This window comes from Diospyros lotus, chromosome 8 (assembly GCF_014633365.1).
Source record: "Diospyros lotus cultivar Yz01 chromosome 8, ASM1463336v1, whole genome shotgun sequence".
NCBI lineage: Eukaryota > Viridiplantae > Streptophyta > Magnoliopsida > Ericales > Ebenaceae > Diospyros > Diospyros lotus.
The window spans coordinates 21,181,956-21,198,431 of NC_068345.1; the positions used below are offsets into that span (position 1 = coordinate 21,181,956).

General features: G+C 36.8%; 2 protein-coding genes across 2 annotated transcripts; one reads left to right on the forward strand and one right to left on the reverse strand.

The window, feature by feature from the left end:
- The first annotated feature begins 2,800 nt into the window (after positions 1-2,800).
- Positions 2,801-14,276, forward strand: LOC127808186 (protein WEAK CHLOROPLAST MOVEMENT UNDER BLUE LIGHT 1-like). The gene is made up of 4 exons (XM_052346599.1): positions 2,801-2,944; positions 3,083-3,165; positions 10,249-11,151; positions 11,702-14,276. The coding sequence occupies exons 3-4, from the start codon at positions 10,282-10,284 to the stop codon at positions 13,580-13,582; spliced, it is 2,751 nt and encodes a 916-aa protein (XP_052202559.1). The 5' UTR covers positions 2,801-2,944; positions 3,083-3,165; positions 10,249-10,281; the 3' UTR covers positions 13,583-14,276.
- Positions 14,277-14,666: 390 nt separating this feature from the next.
- On the reverse strand, positions 14,667-16,192 carry LOC127808187 (photosystem I chlorophyll a/b-binding protein 5, chloroplastic). Its single transcript, XM_052346600.1, has 6 exons — positions 15,942-16,192; positions 15,733-15,865; positions 15,545-15,657; positions 15,354-15,458; positions 15,123-15,211; positions 14,667-15,005 (listed from the first exon to the last, which is right to left on the reverse strand). The coding sequence occupies exons 1-6, from the start codon at positions 16,175-16,177 to the stop codon at positions 14,863-14,865; spliced, it is 819 nt and encodes a 272-aa protein (XP_052202560.1). The 5' UTR covers positions 16,178-16,192; the 3' UTR covers positions 14,667-14,862.
- Between the last annotated feature and the right edge of the window lie 284 nt (positions 16,193-16,476).

The following is a 16,476-nucleotide window of genomic DNA, read 5'->3' on the forward strand; positions in this document are numbered from 1 at the left end:
GTTTTCGACTATTTTTGTGAAATTTTCTTCCACGAAGATCTATGCAATTTCTGTAATTAGGTTAAAAATGACCCGATTAAATTTTTGAAAGTTATATAGTAAATATTATGACAAAATTTAAGTAAGTTTTCAATATTATTTTTAAGAAAAATTATTCTGTTTGCAAAGAGATTATTTTATTTTTTTATCAAAAAATAGAAAGAAAGAGGGAAACATAATAATTAAGTAGAAGTTAATTAATTAGGCGGCTTATTGTTTTCACTTGCTAGAGTGACTAATTACTTGATCAATTTAATGATTTCCATCTATCTTGAGAAACAAGCTGACAAGAGCTTAATTAATCAATGGTGGGGGTGTGTGTATTGGTTGAGCAGAAAGGCGGTGTTTGTTGAACAAACCAATCTAATATAATAGGTGCACCTACCCACCCATATATGCTCCAAATTCTACTTCTCCGCTACTGCAGCAATACAAATCACTACAAACTAATCATGGAGCAGTTTAACTTAATCCCATTTGGTCTTAATTAGGTGTCCATATCTTCAAGTTAATGTTTGGATTGGATCTCATGTACGATGCAACGCATCACCTGAACTGGCTTTCCTAAAGTATTTGTTATTATGATTTAACTTTTTATTATTTCTTAAGAAATAAATTTAATATTATTTATATCTTTTTACATGGGAAGAGACTTAAAAATTAAAAAAAAAGGGCCACCTATAGTGGTGGGGCAAGTAGTATGAAGATTCAAAAGCATCATTTTGGATATTTGATATCATCGGTTTAATTTGTAATTTTTGTTATTGATCAGTTTGGTTCGGTTCATCTCACAAATATAGGCAAAGATATGAATAATTAGGGATAATAATGGGTTAGGTAGTGTTTGTTAATCAATTTATAGATCAAAAAAAGTGAAATATGAAAAGTATTTTAAACATAAATGTTTTTCATTATATTTGTTAAATTAATCTGACGACCCTTAAAAAAAAAAGTAACGTGACTTTTAATAAACTTACATGTTCATCTCATGTTCGGTTAATCTCTCTTCCTCCCGGATAAATTTATCTTAGTCCTTATAAATAAAAAAAAAATGACGCATATGTCTTCTAATACATTTCAAAAAATTTAATAAACAGTTTGATAAAAATATTAGAATTATTTTCAGTCTTATCTTGATCATTTCATATCTTAGTCCGAAAAATATTTTAATCTTATTTTAATACAAACTTATCTTACTCATTTTAACAAATGCTACTTAAATAAATAAATTCTCAACAACCATATGAATAGAAATACAAAGAGCATCCTCAATAACCTTGTAATTTAGATTGGGCTTGTTGGAACTGGGAAGGGCCAGCAGCCCCAATTATCCCGGGTTTTTGGGTCCAAGTTGACCACTCACCCTCAAATTGAAGCCCTAAGGTTTTACAGCATCTGGGCTTCTGCAAAATGGATATAGCCCACAATGGCTTTTAGTTTTTCTTTCTTTCTTTTTTTCCTGTTTGCAAAATAAAAGTTTTTAAAATATTTATTTTAAATAGTGTTTTTATTTTTCTATAATGATATATAAAACTAATAAAAATATCTTTCATTATTGTGGTCGTTTTCTAAATTTTATTAATATACGTAATTTTTATTTTTTAAAATAAATAAGTATTTTAAAAAAAAATTATCCACGGAGTTTCAAAATGTTCAAATTTAATATTTATTTATATAATAATTAAATATAAAAGTCTTAGTAGATGACAACAATTAAAGTCATAATAGAAATTAATAAATTAAGGCTTAGTTTTCAAACTCTGTTAACCCTTAAGTTGCCTGGTTTCTTGACTTTGATTTGAGTAGGAAGTAATGTCCATCAATCAATTCCAAATATTAATAAATTAATATATTTAAATAATATTTATTAAAATAAATAAAATAAAATTATATTAAGATAAAATTAAAATATTTTTCAAACTAAAATATAAAATAACCAAAATAAGACTAAAAAATATTTTAAGATTTTTATTAAATTATTTGTTAAATTTTTTACAATATATCGGAGAATATATACATTATTTTTTTCTTATCTGTAAAGTTCAATATATGCTTATTTAGATGAGAAAAAGATAAGCATATATGAAAAATACTTCTTATGTGATTTTTTTAAAATTTTTAAATAAATTTAACAAATATAACGAAAAATACTTTCGTTTAAAATATTTTTTATATTCTACTTTTTTTAATTTATATCTTAATTAACAAACACAAGGTTATAATTAGGATTTATAATTAATTTTAAGATGATTTAACCTTATTATTTGCCCTTTCGGACATAAAATTCCAAATAGAATAAATAAAAATAGATCTACAACATAATAATACTGAATATTGCAAAAAATATATTTATAATTTCTTTTTACGTTAAAAATAACATTTCCATTAAAAAAATAAAATAAAACAAAATAGACAGCACCAATCAACTTAATTATTTTTAGGAGGGGCCCCTCCCCCTCCAACCTTCATTCACAATCATAAGTCTTCGAGTCGTTTATGACCGTTTGCAGTGTCCCTTTAAACCCATTCCCACTCGCCTTTCTGTCATCCCATACACACGCGCCAGTGACCAATCCTCCCTTCGGATTTTGAATTGCGCGTTCCGTCCACGCTCTACCATTTTGCGCGTAGACATGCTCTGTGTATCGAGAAGGGGGGGCGCTGAGCTCCTGTGGCTCGCACGTTGAGTTGTGGCCAAGAAAAAGAAAGTAAAATGGAATTAAAAAATATCATCATCATCATCCTTTGCATGAAGAAGGAGGGAGGGAGGGAGGGTTTTGGGCCATATATTACCCAAAAAAGCAGGGAAACAAAATGGAGAAAACAGACAGAATTTGAAAACACTTATCCCCCAATTCAATGCACAGAACAACCAGATGGATCTAGTCTGCCATAGATAACGAAGGTAGGCTCCACCTCTCTCTCTCTCTCTCTCTCTCTCTCTCTCTCTGCGTGCTATATTTAGTAGTGATTATCCTTAACCTTTCGATTTTCCTGTTACTAATAATGATATTCATAATTCTATTTCTGTTTCAAATCTCAGGTTTTGCTTTCGATATCCACAGAGCGTTCATTGGCATTCTTCATTTGATTTCCTCCCGTTTCCTTTCTGGTTATCTCCTCCTGGTACGATTGACTCTCTTTTCCTTTTTTATTTTTTGTCTTAATTAGCTGAGCTGGAATTGCCGGCTTGTGATTCATGATTCTTGAATTGCTGCAAGTTTTAGTCAGGACACGGGTTTTTTTTTTTTTGGATTTGATTTTGTGGAAATTTGGAGCGGCGCAGGTATTTTGTATGTCGTGGCTGATGCATTCTTGTGTTTGTATCTGCCTTTTTGCTTTGTTTTGATGCTGGAGAACAGTCGCTAATCCTAATTTGTCACGAGATTCTAGCTTTTAGCTTTTGAAATTTTTGGCAGTTGGTTTTATCGAAAAATGGAACGTATATTTCTGTAATTTTGATTTCAATTCATAGCAGTTTTAACTCCAATTAATCTAATTAATTATGGAAAAAAAGTTGACAAATTATTCCCAGCAAAACAACAGATGTGGACTTCTTTTAGACTGGTCCTCCTTTTTTTGTGTTCTAAATATACTGTTCCTTCTGTCTTTTGCATCTTCTTTTTGTTTTTTTTTCCCTTGTAATTAGGACATGACACAAAGATGTGAATATGTACAATCATTTGCCTGTTGTATTAAGTTTTCGCCTTTATAGTTGCAAAATTATCTGCTGCACTTACAGAAAATATGGATGTAGTTGATTATGGAATCATAAATATTGTTAACGGATTGTACAAACTTGGTTTATGTAATTTATTAGTGTGCCTCACCAACTTGTGCCATTTCATGGCTTGTAAGCCTAAAAGTTGAAAATATTTATGATTCACAAGAACAAGAAAATGTTAAAAAGAGCAAGGTTGTCTAATTCCATACAAGACCGTATTTGGGGTACATTTTGGGAGAGGACGGGAATGCCTGGGATCAACAGCATTACCCTGCCCACCTACTTTTGATGTTGAATTCCAAAGTGACTGTTCCAAAGTTCAAATGGACATGCATTTAACAGTTAACATGAAACAGGGTGCACTGATTAGGTCTCAAGGTTGGACGAGCTAATAATTTGTTACAACAACAATCATAAGCCTTAATCCTACGAAGTGGGGTTGTCTGCAGAGATTATAAACCTCAAATCATCTCTATCCATGGCCATATCCTTTAGCCTAAAAATTGATTATCTTTGTCTTTTAAGTTTGGAATAGCAACTGCACACTTTTTTCTTCTTCTTTTGGCCCCTTCTGCTGTATTCTAGTATGCCTAATGATGCTTTTGGGGGAAAGGGAGAAAAGCCCTGTGGCTAGTGTTTGCTTTGTTATCCATTGGTAACTAAGGGTGACAACAGAACATATCATAGGTACTAGGAATGGGGTATGCTAGTATGCTAATATGTGGTATGGAAAGGGTGCACTTAATTGGTTCTTTAGTTTGGATCGTGATACATTTTATAGTTATACTTGGGTCAAAATTAGTAGAATTGGCACTTTGCTATTATAAAAATTGTTTTATTTTGTTTTACTTTGATATACATGGTGCAAGGAGCCCAATAAAATCAATCTTTGAATGAACCCAATTCAACTTCACAAGAAGTTTCTTTCCCATGTTTGAATATCTATGTTTGGTGAGAAAGCTGGCTTTGCAGTCCCAAATTCTTCATAGTCTTATTATTGAAGAATACTATGCAAATGAAGCCAAGTTTGAATATAATTCAAAATGCAATGGATTAAAAAAGAAAGAGAGGTAGTCAAGCAATGGAATCATAGATTAGGATCCCCATTTTTGGGGATTCAGGTTGTGTTCCTCGTGGCTCAAAGCAGCAAAGAACTACTATTCAGAATGCGCAGTCCAGATTGCAGTTCCACGGGGGAGGATCAACATGGCAATTATGGACCATATTTGTGTTTCTCTTTGCTTAAAGTGATCTACCTAGGGTTTAAACTGCATTTACTTGCTTGAGAGAAGAACTTTTACCATTGTATTCAGTAATGGTTAGAGAATATTGCATAAAGAGAATTCTGTGAGAATTAGTATGCTACAAGGGAACATAATAGAGGGCAGGCCTTGCCTCAGCCATCAGCACCATACTACGGGTGATCCTGTGTTGCGGCTAGGTATTACGAACACAAAACATGCAGGCTAAGGGTGTCTAGAACCCAACATTGCCACATGCAATATGTTTAATTTTCTTCTTAGAGGGAAATGATAGACTCGCTGATTTGTAAATGTTAAAAGAAACCCTTGTCAATAGCAATGTACATTTTTGTGGCAAAACATGGAGCCACAGCTGTCAAAAGAGTGACAAATGCTTAGAGTAAAATGTTCAACATATACCAGCAGGGAAGATAGTGATGGTTAAATTTGTACTAATATTGTATGTATATGTGGTGATTGTTCTGGGTCTTAAGGCATTGAATGCCCATGATATTAGCTAATTTAATTATAGCAATTAATGCATAAGCATAGATAATTGCTAGAATGTTGAGTAATATGATTAAGTGATTTAAGCTTAAAGATTTCTCTGCTAAATCTCTTAATAACATATTTGGATGGAAAAATGAAAGTACTGGTGTTCATGCATTGTTTCTATGGATGACCAAATAAAATTGCCAGCTAGTACAATACTGACAAGCCTGTTAGAACGGACGGTCTGAAAATCATGAAACAACAATAACAACAACATATCCAGCCTTTATCCCACTGTGTGGGGTCGGCTACATGAATTCTGGACTTCCATGTATTTCTGTCTTTTGTCATATCTTCATTTAGGTCTATACACTTCATATCAAACTTTAATGTCTTTCCCAAAGTCTTTTTGGGTCTGCCTTTACCTCTTTTTTTGACTAATTGTTCCATTTCATCAACTCTTCTCACAGGAACGTCTCTTGGTCTCCTTCTCACATGACCAAACCATCTTAGTCTAGTCTCTCTCATCTTCTCCTCGATTGGCACTACTCATACCTTATTACGAATAACCTCATTTCTAATTTTATCTTTTCTTATATGGCCGCACATCCATCTGAGCATCCTTATCTCCGCTATGCTCGTCTTTTGCTCATGCTGGTATTTGACTGCCCAACATTCTGAGCCATACAACAAGGCTGCTCTTATAGTTGTCTTATAGAATTTTTCTTTCAGTTTTAATGGGATTTTACTATCACATAACACTCCCGATGCATTTCTCCATTTTAGCCAACCTATCTTAATTATATGCGTGACATCCCCGTGAATTTCTCCATCTTTTTGAATCACTGATCCCAAATATCAAAAATGGTCTTTTCTTTGTAAAATTTTGTCTTCCAATTTTATTATAACATTCTCCACTCTTGCATTCTTACTAAATTTACATTCCATGTATTCTGTTTTCCTTCTACTTAATTTAAATCCCTTAGATTCTAAATTGTTTCTCCATAACTCAAGCTTAGTGTTCACTCTCTCTTTTGTTTCATCTACCAACACTATGTCATCAACAAATAGCATACACTATGGCACCTCTGTCTGAATGTGTTTAGTGAGTTCATCCATTATTAAAGCAAATAAGTATGGACTTAGTACAGAATCTTGATGCAGCCCCATTGTAATTTTAAACGGTTCAGTATCCCCTCTGCATGTTCTAACCCTTGTCTCTGCACCGTAAAACACGTCCTTAAGGGCTTGTATATAGGCTATTCAAACTCCTTTCTTCTCTAAAACTCTCCATAATACTTCTCTAGGGACCCTATCATAGGCCTTTTCTAGATTTATAAACACCATATGCAGGTCCTTCTGCTGATCCCAATACCTTTCCATTAGACGCCTCAGTAGGTATATAGCTTCCATTGTTAAACTACCAGGCATGAAACCAAATTGATTTTCCGAGACATCTGTTTCTTTTCTGAGTCTCTGCTCTATTTCTCTCTCCCAAAGTTTCATAGTATGGCTCATTAACTTAATTCCTCTATAATTTTCACAGTTTTGAACATCTCATTTGTTCTTGTATATAGAAACCAAAGTACTATTCCTCCACTCATCTGACATTTTTTTTTATTTAAGGATCGCGTTAAATAATTTCGTTAGCCAGGAGATGCCCTCTTCTCCCATGTATTTTCATGCTTCTATTGGTATATTATCCAGTCCCACCGCCTTATGATTTTTCATCTTTTTTAATGCTTGTCTTATTTCATTTGAACTTATGCGTCGATAAAATGTATAACTCACATTCCCTTCGGAGTTACTAAGATGTCCCAACCTAACTCTTGTGTCCCTACCATCATTGAATAATTTTGTGAAATACTCCTTCCATCTCTCCTTAATCGCTCCCTCGTTCACTAATACATTTGGGTTTTCATTTTTTATACATTTCACTTGGTTTAGATCCCTTGTTTTTCTTTTTCTTGCTTTAGCTAATTTATATATATCTCTTTCTCCATCTTTTGTATCAAGTCATTTATATAGATTCTCATATGCTTTTGACCTTACTTCACTAACAGCTATTTTTGCTGCCTTTTTTGCTTCTTTATAATTTTTTATGTTTTCTTCATTGTTGCACTGATATACAACCTTATAGCAAGTTTTCTTAGAGTGTGTTTGATTGCACACATTTATCATGGAAAATATGTAATTATTACACATTTTCTATGGAAAACAATCAAACACTCTTAACTTTTCTATGGAAAAATATGCATGGTACAAGCATTTAAAGCTTCTTTCCATGGAATTCATTTTCCAACGGGGTGGGGTGGTTCTTGTTTTCTAGGTAATGCAATCAAACACACCTTTATTTCTAATTTTCAATTGTATCTCTTTATTCCACCACCAAGACTCCTCAAAGGTTTGGGTTCTACCATTTGTCTCTCCAAGGACTATCTTTATCGTGTTTCTCAGGGCAGTAGCCATTTCTCTCCACATTTGGTTTGCTTGTCCTTCTCCATTCCATTCCTTTCTACCCCTTAATTTTCTTTGAAGATTAGTTATTTCTCCCCTTTTAAATCCCACCACCTAATTCTTGGATTTTGTTTTATATGATTTTTTCTCTTCCAATTTCTTACTTGGATGTCAAGTACCAAAAGTCTGTGTTGAGTAGTTAAACACTCCCCCGGTATCACCTTTCAATCCCTACAACATAACCGATCCTCTTGTCTCATGAGGAAGTAATCTATTTGGGTGCTTGATGTGACATTTTTATATGTGAGTAAGTGTTTGTCCCGTTTTTTGAACCTAGTATTGGTTATGATGAGCCCATATGCCATAGCAAAATCTAGAATAGACTTACCCTCATTATTAATTTTCTCGAACCCATACCCTCCATATACCTCTCTATAGCCGTTTCTGTCTCTACCCACATGACCATTTAAATCACCTCCTATAATCACTTTCTCTTCTCTTGGTATCATTTGTATGAGTCCCTCTAGGTCCTCCCAAAATTTTGCTTTTATCTCCTCATCTAATTCCGCTTGTGGTGCATATGTACTAAAGATATTCATAATCATTCTCCTAGACCAACCTTCACCATAATAATCCTATCCCCTATTCTCTTTACATCCACTACCTCATCTACTAAGTTTTTATCCATAATAATCTCCACTCCATTTTTCGCTTGGTCATTTTTTGTGTACCATATTTTATATCCAGTTTCTGATAAAGTTTTTGCTTTTTTCCTACCCATCTCGTCTCTTGAAGGCACATAATATTAATTTTTTTCCTAATCATCACATCTACCACTTCCATAGCTTTGCCTGTTAATGTTCCTATGTTCCATGACCTAATCCTTAATCTATGATTTTGGGTTTGGCCTTGACTTTGAATTTGATTTTGTTTTTTATTTTGATTTTGTTTTTGATTTTGATTTTTGACTAACTTTTTTACCCACATCCATCCAAGCAAATGTGGGGACCCTTACTCATTTGTCACTACATCCGGGCGCCGATGTAGCGGCCCTAGCTCACTTGACACTACACGCGGGCAGTGTAGCGCGTCGCTATGAAGGGTTGCGCCCCACTGATTTTTCATAGTTTGTCTAGATTTTATGTTTTTGGATCCGACTAAGTTTTACATTGGTTGTCAGTTACCTAACACAACCCTCCTCCTTTATCCGGGCTTGGGACCGGCAGTGGATAACATCCTCGGGCGGAGTTGGTCCGAAAATCATGAAATGGAAGGAAAATAAATGTTAATTAAAAATTTGCAGCTATTTTCTAATTTCTACTGTTCTGGATTGCTGTGCTTTTAAGCTATGTATCTTGTTTCTTTTACATAACCATTTGACACTTGGAATTTTTACATAATTGACATAAAAAGAGATGTAGGCTTCCCTAAGGTTCTAGACTATTATATACACCTCTTTTGTTCTGGGAATCTCTTTCTAACTATTGCTAAAGAGTACAGAGCAAGAAGAGTCTTCCTTTCAAGATTACATTCTATTTACTATGTCTAAAAAGTAAGGACTGCTATATGCATTTTTGCAGAAAGAAATATCTGCATGTAGAAAGATTGTTGGATGAGAAATTCGATCTTAAAAAGTACAAAATGATGAATTTATTCCGTGCCATGAATCTGTAATCAGTTTTCCAATTTCTTATTATAAACATCAGCTTGGCCAGTCTGTTAATCTTTCAGTGTCCTTCCTCTAAAGGAACAACTTTTCCCTCTGTCTACATGCATGTGTATATATGGATACACAGGCTGTGGAGGTAATGAGAGCCAACTAGAAGTGAAAGGTGTCCAAGGAGACAAAGAAATGAAATAACGCTGCTGTTCAAGATTTTAAAGAGAAATGGGGTATCTAATCCTCTGACTTTAGCTTTGTGGAAAAAACAACTACGTAAGAAAAACAGGACATAGCAAACAAACTTACTTAATTTTATGAAATTTGTCTTTTAAAAAGACTATTATAGCAAATACCCAGAAAAAAAAAACACTTGTTATGTGGCCAAATACATCTACTAAATCAAAATTAAAGGCCCGATAATAGCTGTTTTAAGTTCTCTGGCTGTTGACTTTTAATTTCTTATTTGCAATGAAGTAGAGATGACTTAGCTGACCTTTATCTCCTGAAATGAACTATGGTTAAGCCGTGGTTTTCCTCTTCTTTGTCTGATTTTTTTTTTTTTTTTTCATTTTAGACAAAGCACAATCATTTTTTAGTAATTTTATTTCTGGTAAAACATGCTTTGGTTTCAGGTGCTACCTAGTTCTCTTTAGCACTTCAGTATAATGGAAGATGTAAAAAGTGCTCAAGAAAATTGTTCTCCGGCATCTTCTATGGCACCATTGGTTTCCCATGGGAATGTTTCTTCAAACAATGATGCTCCAATTAACCAAGACACAAATGGAAAAGTAGAACCTGACCATTTACTATCAGTGATGAACAGCTCTATATCAACATTAGAAGATGAAGAAGGACATGAGCAGCAGACAATTGTGGTAGAAGAATGTGATAGTGGAACCAAACGGCAACCTTCTGATGGGCCCATAATTGGGCATGAGACTTTAAATTTTCCAGACAACACACCAAATACATTGAAGCCTCAAAGAGAGGAAAACTTTGTTGGTCTCTCTGAACCCACTCCTTCGTCCTCAGAAGAAAAACCTAATGCTGTTATGGAACAATTTCCAGAAGGTGGTTCTGTTCACAGGGACCATCTTCAACCAAATGATACTTCTGATGGACCTCCAGTTGAACAGGAAGCATGTCTTCCATTAACCAAGACAACCGACATTCTGGAGCCTCAGAAAGAAGGAAATGTAACAGATGATGCTTTACAACAATCTCAAGAAGATGGTTCTGTTATCAGCTTACATGGTCACGTCAATAATATAATTACACCTACTTCTTCTGCAAGAGTGACAGAAATAAAAAATGACCATCAAGTAGAGCCATCAAATGACGTTGCTCTGGCCCAATTCACTTTCCCAGCTGCTGTTAAAAGACCAAATGCCATCAACACTAATAAAGTTCTTAGAAAGGGTAACTTAAACAGAAGTCTAATTGACACAGCAGCACCTTTTGAGTCTGTTAAAGCAGCCGTTTCCAAGTTTGGGGGAATTGTTGACTGGAAGGCGCATAAAGACCGGTCAGTGGAGGTATAGTCTTTTCCATGTTTATTTATTCCTATTACTTGGACTGCTATTCTAATTATGTAAATGTGACCTTGATTATCTTTCTAATCCTCTTCTGTTTGCAAAGTTTGTATTACGTTTAGCGAGGAAATCTAATTGCATCACTGTGTATTTCAATCTTGATTTTCACTTAAGACTTCTTTTTTCATTGGCGCTAGAGCAGCCATAGACAAGGGTGAAAAATCTTTTCTTTTTTTTTCTTTAGTAAGTTTTGACAGTGAATTTTAGTTTGCAAGAAGATGTGATCATAAGTTGAGATGATTGGTGAACTATCCATGTAGCTGATCCAACCAAGTGGGATTAAGTCTCGATATGTAGTTATGGATTCATTTTGCTCCAGTTTTACCTCTTTTAGTGTCCAAGTCATGTTCAGGTTTTTGAAACGTGTAAGATATTATAATACCTTTCATTTGACTTGCATCCCAGGATTGCACTTGATATAACTTGTTACTAGTTGCAAATATTTCATATATCCCATGTAAGCACCTTAAAATCTATCTGCTGGCCTATGCAGAGGCGCAAGTCTATAGAAGAAGAACTTGAGAAAGCACACGAGGAGATTCCAATGTATAAGAAACAGTCCCAGGCTGCCGAAGATGCAAAAATTAAAGTGCTGAAGGAGCTAGAAAGCACTAGGAGACTCATTGAAGAACTGAAGCTCAACCTTGAGAGAGCACAGACTGAAGAGCAACAGGCAAAACAAGATGCTGAACTTGCGAAGCTCAGGGTGGAAGAGATAGAGCAAGGGATTGCTGATGAAGCCAGTGTGGCAGCGAAGGCACAGCTTGAGGTTGCCCGAGCTAGGCGTGCAGCAGCTGATTCAGAGCTTAAAACTGTGAAAAACGAGTTGGAACAACTTTGCAATGATTATACTTTATTGGTGACCGAGAGAGATCTAGCTGTCAAGAAAGCTGAGGAGGCTGTTTCTGTGTCCAAAGAAGTTGAGAAGACAGTGGAAGAACTAACGATTGAACTTATTACAATAAAGGAATCCTTGGAGTCCACGCACACTGCCCATCTAGAGGCAGAGGAACAAAGAAATGGAGCTGTGATGGCAAGAGAGCAGGACACTCTCAACTGGGAGAAGGAACTGAAGGAGGCAGAAGAGGAACTAGATAGGCTAAACCAGAAGATTTTGTCTGTGAAGGATGTTAAATCTAAGCTGGATACTGCTTCATACTTGCTTGCAGACTTAAAAGCTGAATTAGCAGCTTATATGGAAGCAAAACTGAATCAGGAAAATAACAATGAAGAAAACTCAACAGGTGACTTGGAGGAACCAGAGAAGAGGACTCACGCTGGCATACAGGCAGCAGTTGATTTGTCTAAGAAGGAACTTGAAGAAGTGAAGCTCAATATTGAGAAAGCTACGGCTGAAGTAAAATGCTTGAAGGTAGCAGCCACGTCATTGAAGTTGGAGCTTGAAGGAGAAAAGTCAGCTCTTGCTGCTATCAGGCAGAGAGAAGGAATGGCATCTGTAGCAGTTGCATCTCTTGAAGCTGAGCTGACCAGGATTAAGTCAGAGATCGCCGTTGTTCAGATGAAAGAGAAAGAAGCAAGAGAGAAGATGGTGGAGGTTCCCAAGCTGTTACAGGAGGTGGCTCAAGAAGCAGATCAGGCAAAGTCACTTGCTCAAGCAGCTCGTGAGGAGTGGCGCAAGGCTACGGAAGAAGCAGAGCAAGCAAAGGCAGGTGCAAGGACCGTTGAGAGTAGATTACTTGCAGCTAAGAAGGAGATAGAGGCTGCAAAGGCTTCAGAACAGTTGGCATTAGCAGCTATTAAGGCTCTTAGAGAAAGTGAATCAGCTGAAAGCTCCAATAACGAGGATTCAGCAGCTGGAGTGACACTTTCTTTGGAGGAGTACTATGAACTTAGTAAGCGGGCCCATGAAGCGGAGGAGGAGGCTAACACGAGGGTTGCTACTGCAGTCTCCCAAATTGAGGTAGCCAAGGAGTCTGAGTTGAGAAGCTTGAAAAAGCTGGAGGAGGTGAACAGCGAAGTGGCTGCACAAAGTGAAGCACTGGAAATTGCTGTACGGAGAGCTGAGAAGGCCGAGGAAGGGAAGTTAGGTGTGGAACAGGAATTGAGAAAGTGGAGAGCTGAGAGCGAGCAGCGGAGAAAAGCTGGCGAGTCTGGTCAAGGAGCAGTTAACCCGACTAAGAGCCCCAGGTCAAGCTTTGAGGAGAAAAAAGAATGTAGTCAATCTTCCCAGGTACCAGAGCCTTCTGTGCCTGTCCGTAGGACAAGCCCAGGGTCAGCACAAGTGCCAGGAAGCACCACTGAAACTGACTCATCTCCAGAAATTAAGGTGGCAAAGAAGAAGAAGAGATCATTCTTCCCTCGGTTCTTCATGTTCTTGGGCAGGAAGAAGACACAACCGGCCAAGTCCAATTAATGCCGGATACATGACCGTCATATACCTAGCGTTCTGCCTCTATTTTTTTGGCAGTTCCTTGCACTGACTAGAAAATGCGTACATTCTGAAGGAGTTTATTGATTCCACATGCCTGGGTATTGTCTGTATGATAAGTTGATTGGAGTATATTCTTTTTATCAAGCGGAGAATACAGCGGCTGACGTGCTTGGAAGAAGTTAATAAGTTCGGAGGAACATATAAAAAAGGTGGTTCTGTAATGTTTTGCTTGTAACACTGGAATGTGGTAGCTGTTAATTTGGGTGAGATTCTCATACAACGAAAGGATTAAAGAGTTGCTCTTAGTCTGATTTTGTTTCTGGATTGCTCAAAGCAGAAATGGCCGCGTGCTGATGGAGGAATGAATATTCAGAACAACCTAGCTAGATCAAACCATCGATAAGCTGCAAACAAAGGTCAGTCCTCCCCGACTTATTCTTCTAAAACTGTTCCTCTCAAAGGCATTTTTAAGGAAAATAATATACTTACAGAATTGCTGTACAGAAAAAGTTCATAGAATTATGTGAAACTGACAATTTTTGCTATCAGCAACCATTTATAAAGGGTACTTTGCCTTGTCCATGATGATCACATTGTAGTTATATCAAGATTTCTGTTTGTATATCATTTGTATGCTCACCTCTTCCAAGTACGTGTGTGTGTTTGTGTGTGTAGTTTATATATATTTATATATATTCTACAATTTGTAGAATATATAAATATATAAATTTCTTGAGTTTGGTTGTGTTGCCAAACTCAAGTTTATTTGTCATTGCAGGATTTTGTGCAAAAAACTGACACTAAAACGAGATGGCAATAACATTTTTATAGATATCTCTATGGTGAATTTTGGTCTTGTAAGAAATAGATACAAGAAATCAATTAATTTTATCCCGACTGTAGTGTAATCTTTCCTTTTATGACTAAGTAAATTACAATTTATCCGCTTGTCCATTCGTTTCATCGCTATCTATTACATTGGGAAGGCTTTAGTAATAACTGTTGAAATCTCACAAGCTCAAGTTGTGAAAATATTTTCTTTATGCAAACGAAAGGTAAAACCGTGTGCTAAAATGACCTCCTTACCCTCACAAAACAAAGAATCTTTTACGAAAATACCCTTTGTTATACATTGATCGGTATGGCAGCAACATATGAAAAGTGGATGCAGTGCATAAAAATAACACCCCAACCAATCATTAACGGCACGCTTCCAATTGACATGAATGAGAGGAGAAGACGTAGAAATGGAAAAAGTAGATTCAAGAAGCAGATCCGGCTAGAGTCTGAACTATAGTCGTGTGCCATGGATCGGAGAGGTGCTGTAGCAGGTTGTCGATGGGGCCCACATGGGTCACAGATGCTTGAACAAAGAAGCCAAGCATGGCTACCATTGCCAGCCGTCCTACATATATAACAGTGAAAGCTCACTTTAATATGTGTGTGTGTGTATATATATATATATGTATATAATTGATCAGAGAGAAAGAGAAAACATCCTAGCAAGTGGGAACTAACTAACCGTTCTTGATCTCCTTCAGCTTCCATTCATGAGCATTCTTTATATCTTTGGCAAGGCCAAGAGGATTCAACAAAGGGCCTCCCGGGTATCTGTTAAAATTGTTTAAAATGCCTCAAATGGTGCAAAAACACACTCACTCTAACACATACATTAAGTCAATATACAGAAATCCGTGTGTAGGTTCGTCGGACTTGGAAATGCAATGTTTTTGTAGTCTAAGAAGTTACCCACCCAGGTTCTAGACCTTCCAGTGCAGCTTCCAGCCCAAAGAAGGAGCCCTCCTTGGCTTGGGATCCTGGATTAGTGAAGTCCATGTACCTTTTGGTTTCAACGAAGCTGCAGCATCAAGTAGAAGAAGAAGAGATGAGAGGAAGACGGGAAGAAAAAGATCAAAATGGGCAGATCAAACGAAGCTTGGTTACCCCATCAAAATCAATTGGACAATCAACAGAGTTCTTGTGCTGGCAAAAGGAAATTTTGTGGCACCCGCTTCATACCACACTGGCAAATTGCTAATTCCAGTCACCCGCAGCAACTGTAATTTACCAAGTAAAATGTCATAAAAATAGTAACAATGCAAATCAAATAGTGAAACTTTGCAGTCCCTCACATCGGTGACAAGGATGCCAGCAACTCCGGCCATGGCGAAGCGAGCATGAACCAACTCGGCCTGCACAAACCACTTCAAGTTTTCGGGGTCCTCGCCCAACCCCAGGGGATCGAACCCGAAATCTCCAGCTAGGCTACACCATCAACCGAGCAAATGAAGAATTAGAAATTACCAAAGAAGAGACTTGCCACTTTGCAAGAGCCTCTCACCTTCCGTCCAAGTACGGGGGAGGATTGAGGCCGGGAAGCCATGTCGGGCGTGGTTGGGCTCGAGCTGCGACTCTGGAGTAACGAGCGACGTGTCCCTTTTTAGCAGGGGAAAATGCAACTGTAGCCCCTGACAGGGAATTGCCAATGCCGCTGGTGTGGAAGGGTGAAGAAGAAGAAGAAGAAGAAGAAGAAGAGCATGGCAGAAGTTGGAAGCCCCTTCCCAATGCAAACACCATCTTTAGTTCTCTATCTGCCAATCCCCAAACAGAGGGGATATAGGCCACAACATATATCCCAAGTGATCGGTTTAGCAAAACAAAAAAGAAAGCGTGGCCCACTTGTTCCACTTCTTTTGAGCCACTAGTGTACATGAGTTTAAATTGGAGGCCAGTAGATTTAGATAAGCCCTATTAGTGAATTTAGGGACTCAAAAGAGTTTCCCTATATCTATGACACGACATAATTGTCGAAGAGGCGCATTGACGGGTAAAAGGTGTTTGGATAGGCGCTTCATGGACTCGTTTGCTCCAGCAAA

Bases quoted from the DNA above. Each gene is read 5' to 3' on its own strand.
- LOC127808186 (XM_052346599.1), top strand. From the start codon at position 10,282: ATGGAAGATGTAAAAAGTGCTCAAGAAAATTGTTCTCCGGCATCTTCT. The intron at 11,152-11,701 runs GTATAGTCTTTT...TGGCCTATGCAG, and splicing joins ATAAAGACCGGTCAGTGGAG to AGGCGCAAGTCTATAGAAGA.
- LOC127808187 (XM_052346600.1), bottom strand. From the start codon at position 16,177: ATGGTGTTTGCATTGGGAAGGGGCTTCCAACTTCTGCCATGCTCTTCT. The intron at 15,866-15,941 runs GTGAGAGGCTCT...TTGATGGTGTAG, and splicing joins CCCCCGTACTTGGACGGAAG to CCTAGCTGGAGATTTCGGGT. The intron at 15,658-15,732 runs GTGAGGGACTGC...GGTAAATTACAG, and splicing joins CTGGCATCCTTGTCACCGAT to TTGCTGCGGGTGACTGGAAT.